This window comes from Amia ocellicauda, chromosome 5, assembly GCF_036373705.1.
Source record: "Amia ocellicauda isolate fAmiCal2 chromosome 5, fAmiCal2.hap1, whole genome shotgun sequence".
Taxonomy (NCBI): Eukaryota; Metazoa; Chordata; class Actinopteri; order Amiiformes; family Amiidae; genus Amia; species Amia ocellicauda.
The window spans coordinates 1,586,485-1,606,354 of NC_089854.1; the positions used below are offsets into that span (position 1 = coordinate 1,586,485).

Sequence of the window (19,870 nt, forward strand, 5' to 3'; positions counted from 1 at the left end):
TGAGAACTGATCTTATTTTATAACCCCCAACACACAACAATACCTATGAAGTTACATATTTAGTTAATTCAAGAAAACTGGACTTAATATCTGGGTTTAATGGGGGGGGGAATGAGTGGAGCAGCTCCATGACCTCAGCTCCGGCTCCAGCAATGCCAGCTCCAGCTCCGGCTCCAGAGCACAACTAACAAAAACTGTCTAGCACCGCTCCGGCTCCGGGTCCTGGAGCTGGCTTCGGGCTCTGGAGCCGGTGCATGGCCAACCCTAGTTTGGGTCCACTTGTCCCCTTAGAGGGAAGGGTCACTGCAAATCATGACAAAGTTATTCTGAGTGATCGCCTTTATCCTATGGTAAAATATTTCTATCAGGGCGTGAGGGGTCACTGATATCAACCCAATTGAACACCTATGGGTGATTTTGGACCGATGTGTTATACAGCGCACTCCACCACCATCATCAAAACCCCAAATGAGGGAATATATTTTGGAAGAATGGTGTTCATCCCTCCAGTAGAGTCCAGAGACTCGGAGAATCTGTGCCAAGAGCATTGAAGTTGTTCTGGCGGATAGTGGTGCCAACACCTCACTGAGAAACGTTATGTTGGTTTTTCCTTTAATTTGTCACCTGTCTGTATATATATATATGCATTGCCTAACAGCTCCCGGGACCCGAACCCGGCCTATGTGGAGTTTGCATGTTCTCCCCCTGTCTGTGTGTGCTTCAGACTCCTCCCACATTCCAAATACATGATGCTTAGGGTGGTTACTCTGAATTGCCCTGTTGCCAGCATGGCAATTTATCAGCAGTGTTCCTAGAAATCCCAGTGGCAAAGTCTCTGGCTCTGTTTTGTAACTAGATGTTGAGGTGCAGAAGCTGCCAGGCTGTCACTGAAGGGCAAATGAACAGCGCACATGCTGTGGGGAAAGGGCTGATTCCAAAGCCCAAGCCCGAGCTTGTGTGAATGCTGCAACAGCGTGGAAAATTCTTTAAGGAGATCAGTCATCTAGTCTGCGAAGGGTATTTCCAGTAAAGAATACATCAATAAATAAATACATAAATAAATAAAACTTCAGAACATCTAATCTCTTTCTACACTGACTGCAGCTCATTTAACATTCATTTGACTTTGACAACTGCCACACGACGCTGAAGATTGAACGCTCACACGTGGTACTGGACTGTAGTTGTGACCCCTATCATCTGACTTCTGAAATTCACTTCGTCCTTGAGATTGTTACCCTTATAATTCGATACTTCAGACAGACAAACAGAAGGACAGCAGCCCAGACAACACCCATCTTGTACATACATATTGTAAATGCCAATAGCACATGGCATTCGTTTAGAAAAAAGATGTATCAGTGACTGTTCTGTAGAAAAATACAGAAATCTTCAATTTCTTGTTTTGCATGCAGACAAATAGAGGTAGTTTATTTCTAGAATCCAGTTCCAGATTGATGGATAACTTAGTTTGGGGTTCGCCATGCAGCCACTGCCTGAAGGTTTTGCACTGTGTATGTTTTCAAAAGCAGGTTAATAATTACCTGACTGAAGATTGAACACTCTGTGTGTCAAGCTTCTCTGCACTTATTTTTCCTCTATGTTTGACTGCGTGCCACAGGGATACCCTCTGACAGGAGATTTCCATATCAAAGCTTGTTGGCACTGTTGTATCGAGTTGGCATTTGCAAAAACAAGCGAATACTTTCAGGTGTCGCAAGATTTATCTTAATCCCTTCTGTGTTTCAGTTGACGTCTCTTTATCGGAGTGATAGAGGTTAGATGGAGCGATGGATTTCCCTCCATGTGCTATATAAAGCACAGCCCTGGACTGGCACATCACACGGGACGGACAAGATGAAGTGCGCTGTGGTTCTCTTGGCATTGGTCGCTCTTTCCGAGTGCCTGCATAAGTAAGTACTGGACCATACAGACACAGAGCGTATTCTTGCTTAAGCAGGACAAGTGGGGAAATGGATGCACTTTAGAAACAAAACAAATTATGTTGGGACCTCTGTCGGGTATTTATTTTATGCCATTTAAAAAAAAAAACGAATCACGGTCAGATTAAGTTGTGCCTTGGATAGGTAGTAAACTGTTTTTTATCTTGTTTGATTTTCTTAGTGTCTTCCTTGCCAATGCAGAAATAACAGGAATCTGCCTGATGAAGATTGGCACCAGTCTACAGTTTAGAGTATAGAATAAGTAACTTCTGTAAGAGGTCAAACAGATGGCTTTGTAGGTCATTGACATGTTGACTTATGATGAGTTTTAAAAAAGGCATCTGGAAATTCGTTGGTAGCCAGTGCAGGGACCTGAGTACTGAGGTAATGTGCACAGATAAAAATGCTCATCCCCACCTCCCTCTTCTCTCACAGGATTCCCCTAATGAAGGGGAAATCTGTTAGGGAGATTCTGCAGGAGAAGGGAATGCTGGAGGAATTCCTGAAGAACAACCCCTACAACCCCAGTGGCAAGTTTAATCCCAACTTCGCCACCCAGACCAACGAGCCCCTCGTCAACTACATGGATGTAAGATCCTCTCTCATTGGCTTTGAGCGCTGAAAGGCTGCAGGAAGCCTAAACCTTATGCCATCTTATTCACATAACATTTCTTAAACTTCTCTTCATCACACAGGTGTCCTACTATGGAATCATCTCCATCGGAACCCCCCCGCAGTCGTTCAAGGTGGTCTTTGACACAGGGTCTGCCAACCTGTGGGTGCCCTCCGTCTACTGCAAGAGCTATGCCTGCTGTAAGTTATTCATCATATGTTTTTACTGCCATCTTCTTTCACCATAAGCATCCTCAGAAGTATATTTTATTATCTCTATCGATATTTATTTAACAGTATTATTATGGAGTAAAGTTCATGAACTAAATTGTAAAGATGATATGGGATACCAACTGAGGAGAGAAGTAACAGGTTTCTCCAGATTTGATCATTATTAGAATCCAGAGTTCTGATCACAGACTGATGTGAAGGTTTTGGTGTTTCTTTCCAGCCAATCACAATAAATTCAACCCCAGTCTGTCTTCCACCTTTCGCTCCACCTCTCGCACCGTGTCCATCCAGTATGGCACTGGCAGCATGACTGGCATTCTGGGATATGACACTGTCACTGTGAGTGAAAAGGCTCTGGTTCAATATATAAAGTTAGAAAAGAAAAAAAACATTCCAAGCAAAATATTGCATACATATTTCAATTAATAAAAGCAATACATTTATTCATGTTCTAACAAAAAAGAAAATTATCTTCTCTGTTTTTTTGTTTGAAAGATTCTATGTGAGATGCAATGGTGTCTTTCCTCCCAAGGTGGCAGGTATCATTGACACCAATCAGATCTTCGGTCTGAGCGAGACAGAGCCCGGTCTCTTCCTGTACTACTCTGAGTCTGATGGGATCCTGGGCCTCTCCTACCCCAGCATCTCTGCATCCGGTGCCACCCCTGTCTTTGACAACATGATGGCCGAAGACCTGGTGTCTCAGGATGTCTTCTCCTTCTACCTCAGCCGGTACATCAGCCGGAGACATCTTACATCTCATGCTCTGTACAGCTCTCCCTTCACACAAGAACATCTGAGGCAATATGTGTGTGAAATCCAACTGTGGCATATTTTAAATCCAGCTGTGACTTGTTTTCTGTTCTTCATCCTCCAGCCCAAGTAGCCACACTGGCAGTGTCTTGACCTTCGGTGGGTTTGATTCATCTTACTTCACTGGCGAGATCTACTGGGTACCAGTCACATCGCAGACCTACTGGGAAGTCACCATGTGGTCGTAAGTTAGCATTTTAAAAGTTCCCTTCTCTTCATACCTTCCGTTTGCTTGGAATAAGCTGCTGCTATTCACATCATGGTTCAGAACAAACGAAAGAAGTATGCATTCACGTCCCCAGAGTTGGTCTTAGTGAGGCAGGCCGCTTGTGTTCGCACTGTAATTACTAAGCACTGAATTATTCTCGCTTACACGACAGGGTCTCCATTAATGGCCAAGTGGTGGCGTGTGCAAGCGGTTGCCGGGCAATTGTGGACACTGGCACTTCCCTGGTTGTTGGACCCAGCACCGAAATCACACACATTAACAATCTGCTGGGAGGCACTCAGGGCAACTACGGACAGGTGATAAAAAACTCTCCTACACATATTTTTTTTTTTGTGGCCAAAACTATTTTGATTGAAATAGAGTCCACAAATGTAAGGTAAATGCACCATTTGATATTATACATGAGTAAACCCATTATCAGTGGATTGAATATTACAATACAGGAAGTGTACATTTAATTCCCTCCTATATGTTTTTAATGGCTTGTACTGACTATGATCATTATTTATCTTAGAAAAGTGGCTGTTCAGACAATGATGGGTGAGATTAAATATGAAATGTCTGCGTGATCCACAATCTCTTCAATGTTTTGTGTCCGATTGTTTCAGATTGATGTGAACTGCAATAGTCTTGGGAGCATGCCTGATGTTACCTTCACACTCAATGGATACAACTTTGCTCTCCCTCCATCTGCCTATGTATTCCAGGTATGGAAACATTTAAAAATCTGACTTACAAAACACCAATTTTGCAACTGATTTAAATAAAGTAACCTCCATGCTTCACCAAATGCATGAATATGGCAATACCCATCGGCCGATTAATTCATATGCAACTGAGTCCAACTAAGAGGGAAGAGACTCATTCATAGTCATTGGACAGGGTTGCACATAAATTATTTTGTATTTGATTTTATGCTGAAATTATGCTTATATTCTTAATCAGCAGTTGGGGGTGGGTGGAAGGGTGGTGGTGGACTGATGAAGCTGGCTGGACACCCTCTCAATCCTGTGTGCTTTGTTTCCTCTACAGAGGAGCTCTGGCTGCAACACTGGCTTCGGTATGGGCAACGACCAGCTGTGGATCCTGGGTGATGTCTTCCTCAGGGAGTGGTACTCCATCTACGACAGGACAAACAACAGAGTGGGTCTGGCCAAGGCTATTTAAAGTGCCCTTCTTCTGGGGTCAGAGATCAGCTGTCCCAGAATCCCAATCACTTTCTCATCCTTCATGAAAACACTTGGGTTCCCACATAATTCCCCTGTAAATAAATTTGTGCTGTGCGGAGAAATTTATCTGTATGTATCAGAACCAGAGCAAGAGAGAGAGAGAGAGAGAGAGAGGCAGGCAGTGAGGGTGTGTTGTGGTTCCAAACTAGTGCTGTGAAAACCCTGCTGGCCAAAAAGTATTCATTTTGGATCCCTTTTGCATAGACTGTTTGAAATAAACTGTTAAGCATTCAAAAATGTGTTTGTGTTTCTCTGACTCTTATGGATGTGATTTTGATTCCAACTCAAAATGAAAAAAATTAAATAAAATTCAAGCCTACCAGTTGGAAAAACTGAAATTAATAATACAAATATTTTTGTAATATAATCATAATATTTCAGCCATAGGTGCCACAATTTGCATCCATTAGATACAAAACAAATCATTTTCTTTATTTTGTACATTTTGCCAATAGGAATTGCATTTTCAAAGACTTCTCCCACTTTATGGTGGACTTTATTCAAATGATAATGCAATTGTGAAAAGAGAAAAATGGCTCCCCTTGTTGAAAATACATGTCTTAGCTCTTACTCCATTTTACGGGAAAACATGTAAATGCAAATGTCAAACGCTATTGCAAATACATGATCATGCTCTACCGACCTCTTACCTTCGACCTCTGAACTTTTACACACAAACCCACATGCTCACACAGGTCTGTGTTCGCTGCTCTCTGTTCTGTTCAAGTGCAAACCCGGAAATCATGCAGCTCGTGGAATTATGATTGTTTTGAATGTTATGCATTTAATGAAAAAAACATTAAAAATGAATACATATGATGACACTATTGACTGTAAACATTTACAGGGAAGTACACTATATAGAGATACAAGTGTAGGTCCTGTAGGCTAATTTCCAAAGTGATTTGTCACAAAAGCTGACATTATTGTCTTCTGTATTAGTATATATACACTCACCTAAAGGATTATTAGGAACACCATACTAATACTGTGTTTGACGCCCTTTCGCCTTCAGAACTGCCTTAATTCTACGTGGCATTGATTCAACAAGGTGCTGAAAGCATTCTTTAGAAATGTTGGCCCATATTGATAGGATAGCATCTTGCAGTTGATGGAGATTTGTGGGATGCACATCTAGGGCACGAAGCTCCCGTTCCACCACATCCCAAAGATGCTCTATTGGGTTGAGATCTGGTGACTGTGGGGGCCAGTTTAGTACAGTGAACTCATTGTCATGTTCAAGAAACCAATTTGAAATGATTCGACCTTTGTGACATGGTGCATTATCCTGCTGGAAGTAGCCATCAGAGGATGGGTACATGGTGGTCATAAAGGGATGGACATGGTCAGAAACAATGCTCAGGTAGGCCTTGGCATTTAAACGATGCCCAATTGGCACTAAGGGGCCTAAAGTGTGCCAAGAAAACATCCCCCACACCATTACACCACCACCACCAGCCTGCACAGTGGTAACAAGGCATGATGGATCCATGTTCTCATTCTGTTTACGCCAAATTCTGACTCTACCATCTGAATGTCTCAACAGAAATCGAGACTCATCAGACCAGGCAACATTTTTCCAGTCTTCAACTGTCCAATTTTGGTGAGCTTGTGCAAATTGTAGCCTCTTTTTCCTATTTGTAGTGGAGATGAGTGGTACCCGGTGGGGTCTTCTGCTGTTGTAGCCCATCCGCCTCAAGGTTGTACGTGTTGTGGCTTCACAAATGCTTTGCTGCATACCTCGGTTGTAACAAGTGGTTATTTTCAGTCAAAGTTGCTCTTCTATCAGCTTGAATCAGTCGGCCCATTGTCCTCTGACCTCTAGCATCAACAAGGGATTTTCGCCCACAGGACTGCCGCATACTGGATGTTGTAAGATATTATTTGTTAGAATATATTTTTCTATGGGAAATTCTATACCATCTGGTTTGGTAGAGGAAACAGACCTCCTCCCTTTTATCTAAGTTCCCTGGTAGCCCCTGGTAGCCCTGGTAACCCTATCTTTATGACCAGAGACCAAAAAGGGACCTGTCCTCTGATTGGCTCCTAGCCAAATTCGAAATGACCCCCACTTCTAAATTACTTTAGCATAAGGCACCCAAGTCATGGTGGTGGCAAAATGCTATTGGTTGGAAGGAAACCTTATAAAAGGGAAAACAAAGAGAATTTGAGTTCTCTTAACTTCTTCATCCTGCAACGAGACACAAGACAGAGCTGGAGAGGAGAGACAGAGAGAGACACACTGCTTCCTGCCTGACCAGACTGGCCTATAAGCTGTACTGTGAGGAGAAAGAAGAAAATGGGTATTATCTGTTTCTTACTGTAATCCAGCAGAAGCTTAATATTACTTATTTTCAGTAATATAATTGAATGATATTAGTTTCCTATTTTTGTCAAAATAAATGATTATTGCACATCTGTGACTTGACCGCATCTTCCCTCTAAAAAGAATCTTAAAAGAGAAACCAATTGACCTATGAGTTTTCAGTTCAACTATTTATTTAGATTGACTGGAAAACCAAGCATTTCCAAATTCTCTTACAATGTTTTTCCCTTTTCACACCATTCTTTGTAAACCCTAGAAATGGTTGTGCGTGAAAATCCCAGTAACTGAGCAGATTGTGAAATACTCAGACCGGCCCGTCTGGCACCAACAACCATGCCACGCTCAAAATTGCTTAAATCACCTTTCTTTCCCATTCAGACATTCAGTTTGGAGCTCAGGAGATTGTCTTGACCAGGACCACACCCCTAAATGCATTGAAGCAACTGCCATGTGATTGGTTGGTTAGATAATTGCATTAATGAGACATTGAACAGGTGTTCCTAATAATCCTTTAGGTGAGTGTATATATATATATATATATATATATATATATATATATATATATATATATACAGAACACAATAATGTCAGCTTTTGTGACAAATCACTTTTGACATTCACCTCATATACACTTCCGAGTTCTGTCACCAGATGTCTCCCTTGCCCTTCAGAAGCCATGTCCAGATCTCCGCTCCTTATCATTCACTGTCTTAATTGATTAATAATCTCCACTTGTTCCTTATTGCCCTAGTTTACCCACCACAGTATATATAGTCCTTCGTTCCATTCCCTCCTTGTGAAGTATTGTCTGCCATTTAGCTGCATTACCAAGTCTTAGTCTTTGATGTATCCTGCCTACTCTTGTTTTGACCTAAGCCTGCCTCTTGTTACCTAGAATCTCCTTTCAAGGATCCTGTGTCTGCACCTGAATCCCCGTCCCAGCTGTAATCCTCAGTAAACCACAGATACACAGAGAGCTTAACTCTCATTAATTGCACCTGTATTTACTGAGTTTTAATGAGGATATAAAGTGAAGTTTCTTAGCAAATTGCCATGCATATGGTGTGCCATTCAGTCATCACCCCTGATTCCCCTGTTTACACTTCCCACCTCTCTCCTGTTTCCTGCACTAATCAATCCTTGTATATATACTCCTTTGTTCTGTTCACAGGATGCGAAGTCTTGTTTGACCTCACCGCAGCATTACTGAGCAGACTTTCCTACTGTACTCTATTTTCCTGTGTTTCAACCTTCTCTTTGTCCTACATCTCCAGATCTTCCTAGTTTGACTGTTTTGCCTGATTGATAGACCTTCCTTCTTTGACCCCGACTACACATTTTGCCTAGCCCTCTTTGCTCTGCCCGCTAAACTCCTGTTCCACAGTCTATTTCCAGACTTTCACTCTGCGACCGCAATTGGATCCTACCCCCATCTGCCATCTCCCATCTCCCGGTACCTGTCCTGATACAGCAAATAGAGCATTCCCTTACTATTCTTGATTTTGGTCATTCAATTCAAGTGACAACAGCAAGGACATCCTCTGTTTACTATAAATAAAACCATCAACCAACTCTATGAATACTTACAGAAACGAAATGAAGAGAGAGGCTTGTGTTGTTGGGGCGAGTTGGAGGAGGGAGGGGGTGAAACCGATCTTGCTGGCCGTGAGTCTTTCCCTCAGTAGAAAATGAGTAGAAAATGAGAATGATATAATGTTGTTGGTTTTTCTTTGTTAAAGTGTTTTTTTTTTGGATGTGGAATAGTTAGTAAGGTAGTAAATTAAACGTCTTCGCTGTATCAAATTTTCATAAATCGATTGTTCGGATAAGGAAAGTTTACCCCCATTCATATTTTGTTGTGTCCGTACCTTCATGCATTTAAATTAGGATTTTTTCCACTTATCTACACACCATACTCCACACTGTTAAGGGAAAAACATATTTTGAAAACATAAATATTAAAAGAACAAAACTGAAATAGCATAATTTTATAAGTTTCCACACCCCTGAGTTAATACTTGGTGGAAGGCCATTTAGCAGCAATTACAGCTGTAATGTTGGGATAGGTCTCTACCAACTTTGTATAGATAGATTTGGTAATATTTGACAATCCTTTAACAGTTGCAGCTTTCTTGCAGAGGATAGCAAGTTTTCCTAAAGGACTTTTCTATATTGTGCTCCATTCATTTCCACATCTATGCTGACAAGCGGCCCAGTCTGTCCTGATGAAAAACATTCCCATAACATGTTACTTCCACCACCATGCTTTGCGACGTTTGTTACACAATTTCACATAAACCAATTTAATGAACCTTTTTTATTTATTTTCAAGACTCTAATGATCAAACTAATATGTTAATATGTTCAGGAGGTTGAATGTCATCAAAACCTGCAAATAAAATATATACATTGAAATGTACTGATTGCATAAGTATTCAGCCCCCTAAGACTTGGACTTGGAAGAAGCACATTTGGCAGCGATTTCTGCTGTGAGTCTTTTTGGACAGGTTTCTACTAGCTTTGCACAGTGGATGGTGCATTTCCTGCCCATTCTTCCTCACAAAATATCTCCAGTTCTGACAAGTTTTGTTGGCGATCCATGGTGGACTACTTATACATTTTCTATTGGATTCCACTTTAGACTTTGAATGGGCCACTCAAGCATATTCATTTTCTTCATTTTAATCCACTCCAGTGTGCCTTTTGCTTTGGCCTTGCACTAATTGTTATTGCCCTGCTGGAATGTGAATTTCGAAGTATTGATTGATTGATTGATTGATTGAGTTTCCTCTAGGATTCACCTTTTTTTCAACAATCTATTTCCCCTCAGTCCTGACAAGCTTGTTAGTCCCTGCTGATGAGAAGCATAACCTGATGCTGCCACCACCATGCCGTTGGGATGATGTTGAATGGGTGACGTGCCGGGTTGGGCTTGTGCCAGATGCAATGCTTTGAATTTAGACCAAGAGTTAACATTTCTTACCATAAAACCTTCCACCATATGTCTGTAGCGTAATTTATATATATTTTTTGTCAGCCCCATATGTAATGTAAGATGGGTCTTTTTCAGTAATGGCCGCTTTCTTGGCACACAAGCCAGCTTCTTGTAGGGACTGGGATATTGTTCATGTATGATCACTGAGTCCCATCTCAGACAGAACTTTGACAAAGAGAGCTGATTTTTTAGTAATTTTTCTGTTTTTGTCAGGTAAGCCCCAGGAGGGCTCTGTTTCTGGCGCACCTGATTGGAAATATGATTGACTGAACGACTGGTTCATGTTATCATATTAAATCTACATTACCTGCCATTACATATGTTTGACAAAGATAACCCAATAACCCGGAATACTGAACTGATCTTGATTTGAAAGTCATTACCTGAAATAAAGATTAATGTTGGATAGCTATTATATGTTTCACTATCAGTGGTTTAATTGAAGAGAAAAAACAAAACTGAATGTATGAATGTGTAATGGAAAAATGAAAAATAAGCCTTTCTTTTACACATTTTCTCTATTCTTTTAGAACAGTTCCACTTTTCAAACAGTACATTTAGTTCTTTATATGAAATTGTACATTTAGATTTATAATCTGTTCAATAATCAGGTCAATTTGTTGTTCATTTTTGGAAAACATTTAAAATAGCCAGTAAAACATTATACAGTGTATATGAAATTCACAAACTGTGAAACTGAGTTTATTTGAAATAATTTTGTGTTAGGGCATCTGCTATTTTATAATAATAATAATAATAATAATAATAATAATAATAATAATAACAATAATAATAATAATAATAATAATAATAATGTCACAGTAATCACAGTGTTCTTGTGTAAAATATTATAAAAAAAACATTTACAAAAGGAATATTGCAGGATATCAGCTGCTGTTAGTAGCTGAATTGAATGTCTTGTTAATGGATGTAAAATACTACTTTAGTCATTTAGACATGTTTAGTAAAAATCGCAGCACTTTAGCGCTCAGACCCTTCCCTTATCGTGCTCATCTTAATGTCTTTGGGGACGTTACTAAATGTTACGTAGCACTGGGGCTCAGGTGAGAAGCACTGTTTGTCCGCAACATTATTTTTGTGCGCTTTTCACATTGACGGCCTGTGGAAGGGCACCCATCTCAATCTGTTGCTTATCGCCTTCTTGTCTGAAGGCTTGTTGGGTTTTCTTATCACCATGATAAAGGACTGAGGAGCCCCATTGTGGTCCACCTGTATAAAGGGGCCCTCCTCCCCACAGCCAGGTATTCTCATCTTCCGTCCAGACGACTGTGAGCAACAGAGCAGCGATGAAGTGGGTTATTGTCCTGTGTGCCATGGTGGCTCTCTCCGAGTGCCTTCACAAGTAAGTTCTTGAGTTGTATACATTTGTATTTTTTTAAGATTACTTTCAACTGTGCATTATGCATCAGATCATTGTGCTTTATAACTCTTCAGGTGCAACATTTTAATTCTCTGAGTCTTGTGCAGTGAGGACTGGTGTTGGCAAATCTTTATAAAAACATGCCTCTTCGGTTCTTGATTTGCAGTGTGGGGGATTTTATGTTTAAAGGATTGAACAATGCCACAGGCAAGCACACATTCCACCGGCAAATTGTCAACCCAGTTGGCTGCCATCATGAACTTCACCAAAGTAGAGGCACTTTAGCTTAATTTCATCTTCTCCAGAGTAACTAATGTCTAGGAGCTTATGTTAAGTAGGTTAGATGGTTGTGCTCATGTATAACTAATAAAATCTCACCTTGTGTGAATGGAACTGTGTAAATGAGGCAGCTTCTTGCCAGCATGGGGCCATAAATGAATGGTTCACCTGGCTGATCTCTGCTTCCAACCCTACCTGTCCCCCCCTGCCTGTGACAGGCCGTGCACAGGGTAGCCCTTCTGTGTACACGTTGTCTGGGCTCAAAGACTCGGAACAGAGATTCTCGTTGCTGTGTCTAATTGTTGAGTTCTCTGGCTCTTAGGATTCCCCTGATAAGGGGCAAGACTGCCAGGGAGAATCTAGAGGAGCAGGGCCTGTGGGAGGAGTACAGTAAGAAATACCCCTACAACCCCACCATCAAGTTTGATCCCATGATTGCCGCTGTGACCAATGAGCCCATGACCAATGATGCTGACGTAAGAAAGACTTTCCCCCCTTGGCGATTTTCTTACAATGCATTGAAAGTATCCATTGACAATTCAGAATCAATTTGTGAATCTAAAACTGTTTCTTGTGATAAAGTGTTTTCAATATATATAGTGTTGTAATTTGCCTTAAACATATATATTTTAAGAAGTAATGGTGATTCTATTTGACAAGCAAATGTCTAATGGCTGTTTGGCCATTTTGTTTGTATCTGTACGTAATCAAAGGACCATGAAGTGGAATTTGGTACAAATTGGTAGAGTTGACCACATTGATACAGACTACTCACACATTTCCCCGGATGGTACTTCTCAACACAGCTGGCATACTTTGGAGTCATCTCCATCGGAACCCCCCCACAGTCCTTCAAGGTCGTCTTCGACACTGGCTCCTCCAACCTGTGGGTGCCCTCCGTCTACTGTAACAGTGCTGCCTGCGGTGAGTGCACATTCCCCCAGCACTTGCATGGACTGGAGGATATCTCCCATTGGTGTCTTTTGGCTGTGTGAAAAGCAGAGGCATTTATCGATGCCAAAAGACACTTCTGTGACTGAAGAATGCAGAGTTCTTTTTAGTATTTTTTTAATGATTTATCACTGCAGGTTTCTATTTCTCAGTGCAGCAGAAAGCTCATTGAGTCCAGCCCAGCGGGTCAGCTGTCACTGAGTCTTTGACAGTTAAATACTTTTGTTTCTAGGCAACCACCAGAGATTCAACCCTAGCCAGTCCTCCACCTACCGTTCCACTTCCCAGACCCTCTCCATCCAGTACGGCACTGGCAGCATGACTGGCATTCTGGCATACGACACCGTCACTGTGAGTCAGTGTGTGAACTGATGTTTTTCCTCACAGCACTCAGTGAGTTCAATGGCAATTTCAAGACTTTATAAACAGTTGGCACAATGACACAGAGGGGGCGTGATTATGTGTGAGACAAAGGTTTCTGTGTTGTTGACCCTACTGTACCTACAGACACCGCTCTTCTATCTCCTTTGTCATAAAGACCTAACTTTGGTGGCTATTGACTCAAACTCTTTCCTCCACAAGGTTGCTGGCATCGTGGACACCAACCAGATTTTTGGTCTGAGTGAGAGTGAGGCCAATTTCATGTATTACATGGAGGCTGACGGCATCCTGGGTCTGGCCTTCCCCTCCATCGCTTCCTCTGGGGCTACTCCTGTCTTCGACAACATGATGAACCAGGGCCTGGTCTCCCAGGACCTCTTCTCCATCTACCTGAGCGGGTCAGTTAAAATCCTACCACAAGGCACACTGGTGATTGCCGAAGGTCTCCCGATCAGCTTGCTCCAGTAGAAAAGAGTTATTGTCAAAGGGACATTTCAGTGCTTATTTTGCAATGTTGTAATGTCATTCACATGCAGAAGGTACCAAAGCCAGACTGGGTCCTATAATGTGCCAGTACTTGAATCAGTTCCAGTGATGCAAGAGGAACCACCAACCAGGACAGCTGTTGTCATCCAATAATCTAGAATAAGGGAGTAGAATCTGTAAATCTTGTGGAGTTAGAATACAGATCGCTGAGGATTTGATTCTCTCTCTCTCTCTCTCTAGTAATGGCCAGGCCGGCAGCGTCCTGACCCTCGGCGGTATCGACCCCTCTTACTACAGCGGCCAGATCAACTGGATCCCCCTGTCCTCCGAGACCTACTGGCAGATTTCCATGGACAAGTAAGTGCAGCCCCTGCCTGGGTGGAACACTCTGAGAACTCTCAGATTGAAGCTGCCTACAGGGTTTGATGCAATTCCTCAACTCTGTGTCTCTCTGTGTCTGTTTGCTCTGTTTCCCAGGGTCACCATCAATGGGAACCTTGTGGCCTGCTCTGGCGGCTGCCAGGCTATCGTGGACAGCGGTACCTCTCTGGTTGTTGGGCCAAATAGTGACATCAGCAACATCAATGCTTGGGTGGGAGGAGTGAGTACACAAGTTCATTCACCATAAAAACACACACAGGACATTTAAAGACATTCAAATGTAGCTGGTATTGTTACCTGGAGATGTAAGTCCACCCAAGTTTATCCGCCCTAAAAACAAACAAAAACAACACGATATTTGTATTCCTTAAGATGGGGTCTGCATTTCAAAACTTTCCAGTTAACAATGCGGTAACAGGTTCAGTTGCAGTTATGCTCAGCATTTCAAAGCTGATCTCAGTGCTGATGCTCATTTCAATGCTGCTGTGTCTTTCTTCTCCCAGGCCCAGGTGAACTGCAACAATATTGGAAACATGCCCAGTGTGGTTTTCACCATCAACGGGATTGACTTCCCCCTGCCCTCCTCTGCCTACGTATTCCAGGTGAGTGGTTCATGGGGTCTGAACATAATATCAAGTTATAAAATGGGGCCTTGTTTGTTCCAAAAGTTTGTTAAAGCAGAACAATCCAGGCACAGGACACAGAGTTTGTGCTTGTGCACATAAACGTGTTGATTCCTCCAAAAAGACAAATTAAACAAACAAAAACAAAGCAAAAGATGCCACCTTACGCATGTCTCCAGTGCTTGATTAAGGAGGCAGATTAAAGGTTAACAGCCAAAGTGGTTTATGTTAGAAAGACCAGGAGCAGGGGCAACATTTAGGGGGAGGTATGAAGGATGGGCACCAAATAACGTAGAAATATATTTACATCAATGTGACTGGGAAGCTGTTCCCTTTCAACAGTGTTTCACAAAGTTTTCTTCCTTTCTGGCCCTTCAGAGAAGCAGCGGCTGCTCCACTGGCTTCGGCAATGGCGGCAGTCAGCTCTGGATCCTGGGAGATGTCTTCATCAGGGAGTACTACTCCGTCTTTGACAGGAGCAACAACATGGTGGGACTGGCCCAGGCCGTCTGAGCCGGCCCTCTCTCTCTCTCTGAATTCCACCGGCGCAGCACGGCTGCTTCACAGCACCCCCACCAACGACCACCAGGTCTCTGGGCTTGTTCTCTCTTTTGAGGACATGTTGGTACTGTGGTGGACTGTGTTGAGGAGCATCCTGCCATAATGGGATACAGAAGAAGAGAAAACAGCAACAACCTGTCATTGTTAATGTGTATATGATGTAAAAAACTAAAAAAAGTAAAAGAAAATGTACTAAAAATATATATCATGTGTGTGATCATGTGACTGCAAATAATAAACTTATTCAAGAGCATAACAAAGCAAGTTTGTCTTTTTCATTGCCCCTTGTGTGTGACCTGTATTCATTTCTATGCATGAGGCAGAATCCAGTTCTGTCTTCTGCTGTGATGAAAACACCCAAGACACTCACGAGCCATTTCCAAAATAAATGTAATCTTTTCAAACTTTCTCCTTCATTAACTAGTGAACTATTGTGTTTATAGTTTTTATTAGTGATGGCATGAATAGGGCTTTGGGGGATTGAAACAACTGAAACGATTCAAAACGTTCAAAACATCACACCACAGTGACATCTGGTGGCCAGATGGTGCACAATAAAACTCCACGTGAAAATGTCTACCCTGATCAGAGTGCTATTGTCACGGTTCCCACGTACTCACCCTCTCTCACCGCTAGAGGCCACCATCACCCTGTCTTTCCCTGTCACTTCTGCCAGCTCCTGTCAATCACTCCATTAACATTCTTCTCACCGTTGTGCACGCTTGTTACATACCTCTGTTTCCATTGGCCCTGCACCTGCCTTCCCAGTTCTTAATCCCCTTCTTAAACCCCTCACTGCCCTCAATTGGGGCAAAGTCTTGTCAGCTCTGCCTGTTCCTCTGAGCCCTGTTCCTCTGAGCCCTGTTCCTCTGAGCCCTGTTCCTCTGAGCCCTGTTCCTCTGAGCCCTGTTCCTCTGAGCCCTGTTCCTCTGAGCCCTGTTCCTCTGAGCCCTGTTCCTCTGAGCCCTGTTCCTCTGAGCCCGACCACGTCTCTGTCTAGCCTCCATTGCCCTGATCTGCCAGTACCCGACCCACGCCTGTCCGACCATCCTGCGATCCAGCACTGCATTTGGGTCCCCTGTTCCCATGCCCCCGAGGGTAATCGTGACAGCTGTCTTTCTGGGACCTCATAATTCATGAACCACTCTCTCAGTAAAATGTTTGCTCTTGTGTCAGCTTTCTGATCTATGGTGTGATATGCGTGTGTGAATTCAGTGAACACATCTCTGACCTGTTATTTTCAAGACCATCTGACGCTGGCTCTGACATTAAGTAGATGTTCTCTGCATCTTGAAGTCCCTTCTCTTTTCTACTCGCTAGCTTAAAACAGGGTCGAGAAACGTATTATTGCGGTGTCTGGTTTCCCCATTATTTATGATACAGAGATATAATAAGTTGATGGATGGAAGAATGTTTCAGAGATCGTTGGAATCACGGGTGAGTGATACATGCAGAACTTAAAATGAAGTAAATTGCTATTTGACAAATCATTGACTTGGCATCGTGTTGATATGTAATACATTTTTAGTAGTGGAGTCAAATAATAAATACACAATAATTATTACACAAATAATACATATGTATTAATAATTGCAGAGACTGATGTTTCCCCTATATTTTCAGGTAGTAGTGGAAACTATAACCATGAACAGTACATCCCTACTTGAAATTAATGAGTGAAGCTGCTAAACCATTTTATTATGTGATAGCATTTTAGTTTCCAAGAGATTTCTCCGTAAATGCAGAACAGCAGCTAACACCTGTTCGCAGTCCATTGTGGAATAGGTAACACTTGTTTGACAAGATCCCACTATTAATAGACAAACAATTCCCTCCTAAATGTTTATTTTTTGTGGGAATGTACCCCATTTGAGCGTTTAGGTTTACCACCATTCTTAACACAGTTTTCTACATCTTCAGACATGCCTACCCAAAACATCTCTGTCTGAGCAGGTTGACAATACACTGAATTCCTTGATCACTTGAATTTTCTAAAATCTCTTCAGGTAGGATCATTGCTCTGGAACCAACAGCTCTGGTATAGCCGGGAAGAGTATGTGTGTTCCCTTTTATTTACTTTTATCAAAATCAGAAATGGACAGCTGAGCAACCCATCTCCGTTCTATTGCACCTAGTTTAGCTGTCTTTAAGTGACAGAAGGGATTTTGTCAATTAGGACTACTACAGTTCTACTACGGCCCATTTTAGAGTGAGTAACTCTAGCTTCATGCTACTGTAGTTGCCGTTTTACAAGTCTCCTACTAGCGTAAGCTATTACTCTCTTATTGTCACCCTGCTGTTGATACAAATCTGCACCTAACCCAGTCTGGATGGCACTATAAATGGGCGAGTGAAGTCTGTAAAACCCAATATAGGAGCAGAGGTGAGTTTTTCCTTCAGATGCTCAAAAGCGTCTTGACACTCACTAGTACACTAAACATTTGATTCATTATGGCAGGCTGCTTCTTACTTAAACAATGGTTCAACATGTCATGTAGTGGTCCAGCTATTTTATAAAAGCCCTCAAAGAACTTTCTGAAATAGCTACAGAAACCTAGGAATGACCTAAGTTCTTTGACACTGCCTGGAACCTTCCACTCTCTGACAGCAGAAACCTTGCTAGGGGGAGAGGTAGCTGGGGACAGGTGTGAGATAATTCATTAAGACATAATGGGCAATAATTCAGTAATGGGTCGAAAGCAAAGATCCTGAGAAGGATTGGAGATAGAACCTGGTGTACAGGCGACCTCTGTTGGTGAATAGAGGAACAGTCACAGTGTCAGTCTGACACACTTATAGTAGACTGCATTACATTACAGACCCTATGAAGGAGAAGCGTTTCCGGTCTCCGTGCCATTATCTATCCTTTCAAATTCAAATGCAAATTCAAAACAAGCTTTATTGGCATGAGATGTTTACACACAGGTATTGCCAAAGAAATTGGGTACATTGAAATTAAATACAATCCTCTCGTATTCAGAATGCGATATGCATTTATAATGGCAGCTGCACAAGTGGAAGGCGATCACAGACTTTTTAAAGTTTAAATAAATGATTAAATATGTACTGGGGAATGTGCACTTTAGCGGGTGTGTTGTATTGGGGATTTATAAATGTATGTCCACAAAATAAGCTCTGTACTAGTAACTGTACACATTGAATGTACACATATTCAGAGACTTTATTGAAGCTGAAAATGATGGTGTTAGGGAATGTGTATTAAGACTATCTACCTGATATTTGATTTTTCATTTTAAAGTATTCACCTGTGTGAATAAAATTATAAATGTTTTGTGATGGTATACTTACTGAACCGGGAGGCGGTTTCTCAGGAGCAGGTCTTTGTTTTAACTAAGTGACCTGTCACTACTGTATTCTGTTTAACAATGTAAGGGAATACAATGTAAGTTAATAAAATACTGCCTGCCATGTTCATGGGGTTCTTGCTATTTAAACTTATTTATATACAGTGAATGTTTTTATACTATCAATATTGTATTTATTTTGGACATTGAAAATATGTATATTGATAGAAGCCTTGTTTTGATTAATGGTTCAGTCAGGAGGAGGTTCTATTGAGGATAGGCTATATAAGACCTCAGTAGGAAACCTCTGGGAGAGAGAGAGATTGTGAGAGATTCCTCCTGCATGTTTTTTGCACAGTTATACCTTGTTTTGAAGGGTTGTTCTTTGTTTTTTGTTTTTGTTGTTGAAATAAAATGTATATACATTTGCTAAAAAACTGTTGTGTGTCTGCCTGCCTGACTACAGCAATGAAGATCACCCCCACAGACCCCCCATTGGCATCCGTAAGTATTCATATAGACCAAAGGGTGTAGTAAACGCTATCTTTGGTTTGTCTGTCTCATAAGAACATAAGAACATAAGAAAGTTTACAAACAAGAGGAGGCCATTCAACCCATCGTGCTCGTTTGGTGTCCATTAATATGTGATAAGTGATGCAAGGATCCTATCCAGTCTATTTTTAAATGTTCCCAAACTTTCAGCTTCTACCACATCGCTGGGGAGTTTGTTCAGATTGTGACGCCTCTCTGTGTGAAGAAGTGTCTCCTGTTTTCTGTCTTGAATGCCATGAAGCCCAATTTCCATTTGTGTCCCCGGGTGCGTGTGTCCCTGCTGATCTGGAAAAGCTCCTCTGGTTTGATGTGGTCGATGCCTTTCATGATTTTGAAGACTTGAATCAAGTCCCCACATAGTCTCCTCTGTTCCAGGGTGAAAAGGTTCAGGTCCTCAGTCTCTCAGTAGGACGTTCCCTTCAGACCTGGAATAAGTCTGGTTGCTCTCCTCTGAACTGCCTCTAGAGCAGCGATATCTTTCTTGAAGTGTGGAGCCCAGAACTGTCCACAGTATCCAGATGAGCTCTAACTAGTGCATTGTACAGTCTGAACATCACTGCCCTTGTTCTCAATTCTACACTTTTGACAATAT

At 41.9% G+C, this 19,870-nt stretch overlaps 2 protein-coding genes across 2 annotated transcripts; both read left to right on the forward strand.

Moving 5' to 3' along the window:
- Positions 1-1,778: 1,778 nt before the first annotated feature.
- On the forward strand, positions 1,779-5,294 carry LOC136749149 (pepsin A). The gene is made up of 9 exons (XM_066703138.1): positions 1,779-1,913; positions 2,379-2,532; positions 2,639-2,756; positions 3,007-3,125; positions 3,319-3,518; positions 3,664-3,783; positions 3,980-4,124; positions 4,437-4,535; positions 4,861-5,294. The coding sequence occupies exons 1-9, from the start codon at positions 1,783-1,785 to the stop codon at positions 4,993-4,995; spliced, it is 1,221 nt and encodes a 406-aa protein (XP_066559235.1). The 5' UTR covers positions 1,779-1,782; the 3' UTR covers positions 4,996-5,294.
- A 6,336-nt stretch (positions 5,295-11,630) lies between these two features.
- Positions 11,631-15,685, forward strand: LOC136749150 (pepsin A-like). The gene is made up of 9 exons (XM_066703139.1): positions 11,631-11,741; positions 12,361-12,514; positions 12,845-12,962; positions 13,222-13,340; positions 13,572-13,768; positions 14,097-14,213; positions 14,334-14,457; positions 14,741-14,839; positions 15,239-15,685. The coding sequence occupies exons 1-9, from the start codon at positions 11,686-11,688 to the stop codon at positions 15,371-15,373; spliced, it is 1,119 nt and encodes a 372-aa protein (XP_066559236.1). The 5' UTR covers positions 11,631-11,685; the 3' UTR covers positions 15,374-15,685.
- The last annotated feature ends 4,185 nt before the right edge of the window (positions 15,686-19,870 follow it).

Coding starts and splice junctions, on each gene's coding strand:
- LOC136749149 (XM_066703138.1), top strand. CDS start 1,783: ATGGAGCGATGGATTTCCCTCCATGTGCTATATAAAGCACAGCCCTGG. Junction 2,533..2,638: donor CCCTCGTCAACTACATGGAT/GTAAGATCCTCT, acceptor TTCATCACACAG/GTGTCCTACTATGGAATCAT. Junction 3,784..3,979: donor TGGGAAGTCACCATGTGGTC/GTAAGTTAGCAT, acceptor CTTACACGACAG/GGTCTCCATTAATGGCCAAG.
- LOC136749150 (XM_066703139.1), top strand. CDS start 11,686: ATGAAGTGGGTTATTGTCCTGTGTGCCATGGTGGCTCTCTCCGAGTGC. Junction 14,214..14,333: donor TGGCAGATTTCCATGGACAA/GTAAGTGCAGCC, acceptor TCTGTTTCCCAG/GGTCACCATCAATGGGAACC. Junction 14,458..14,740: donor TCAATGCTTGGGTGGGAGGA/GTGAGTACACAA, acceptor TTCTTCTCCCAG/GCCCAGGTGAACTGCAACAA.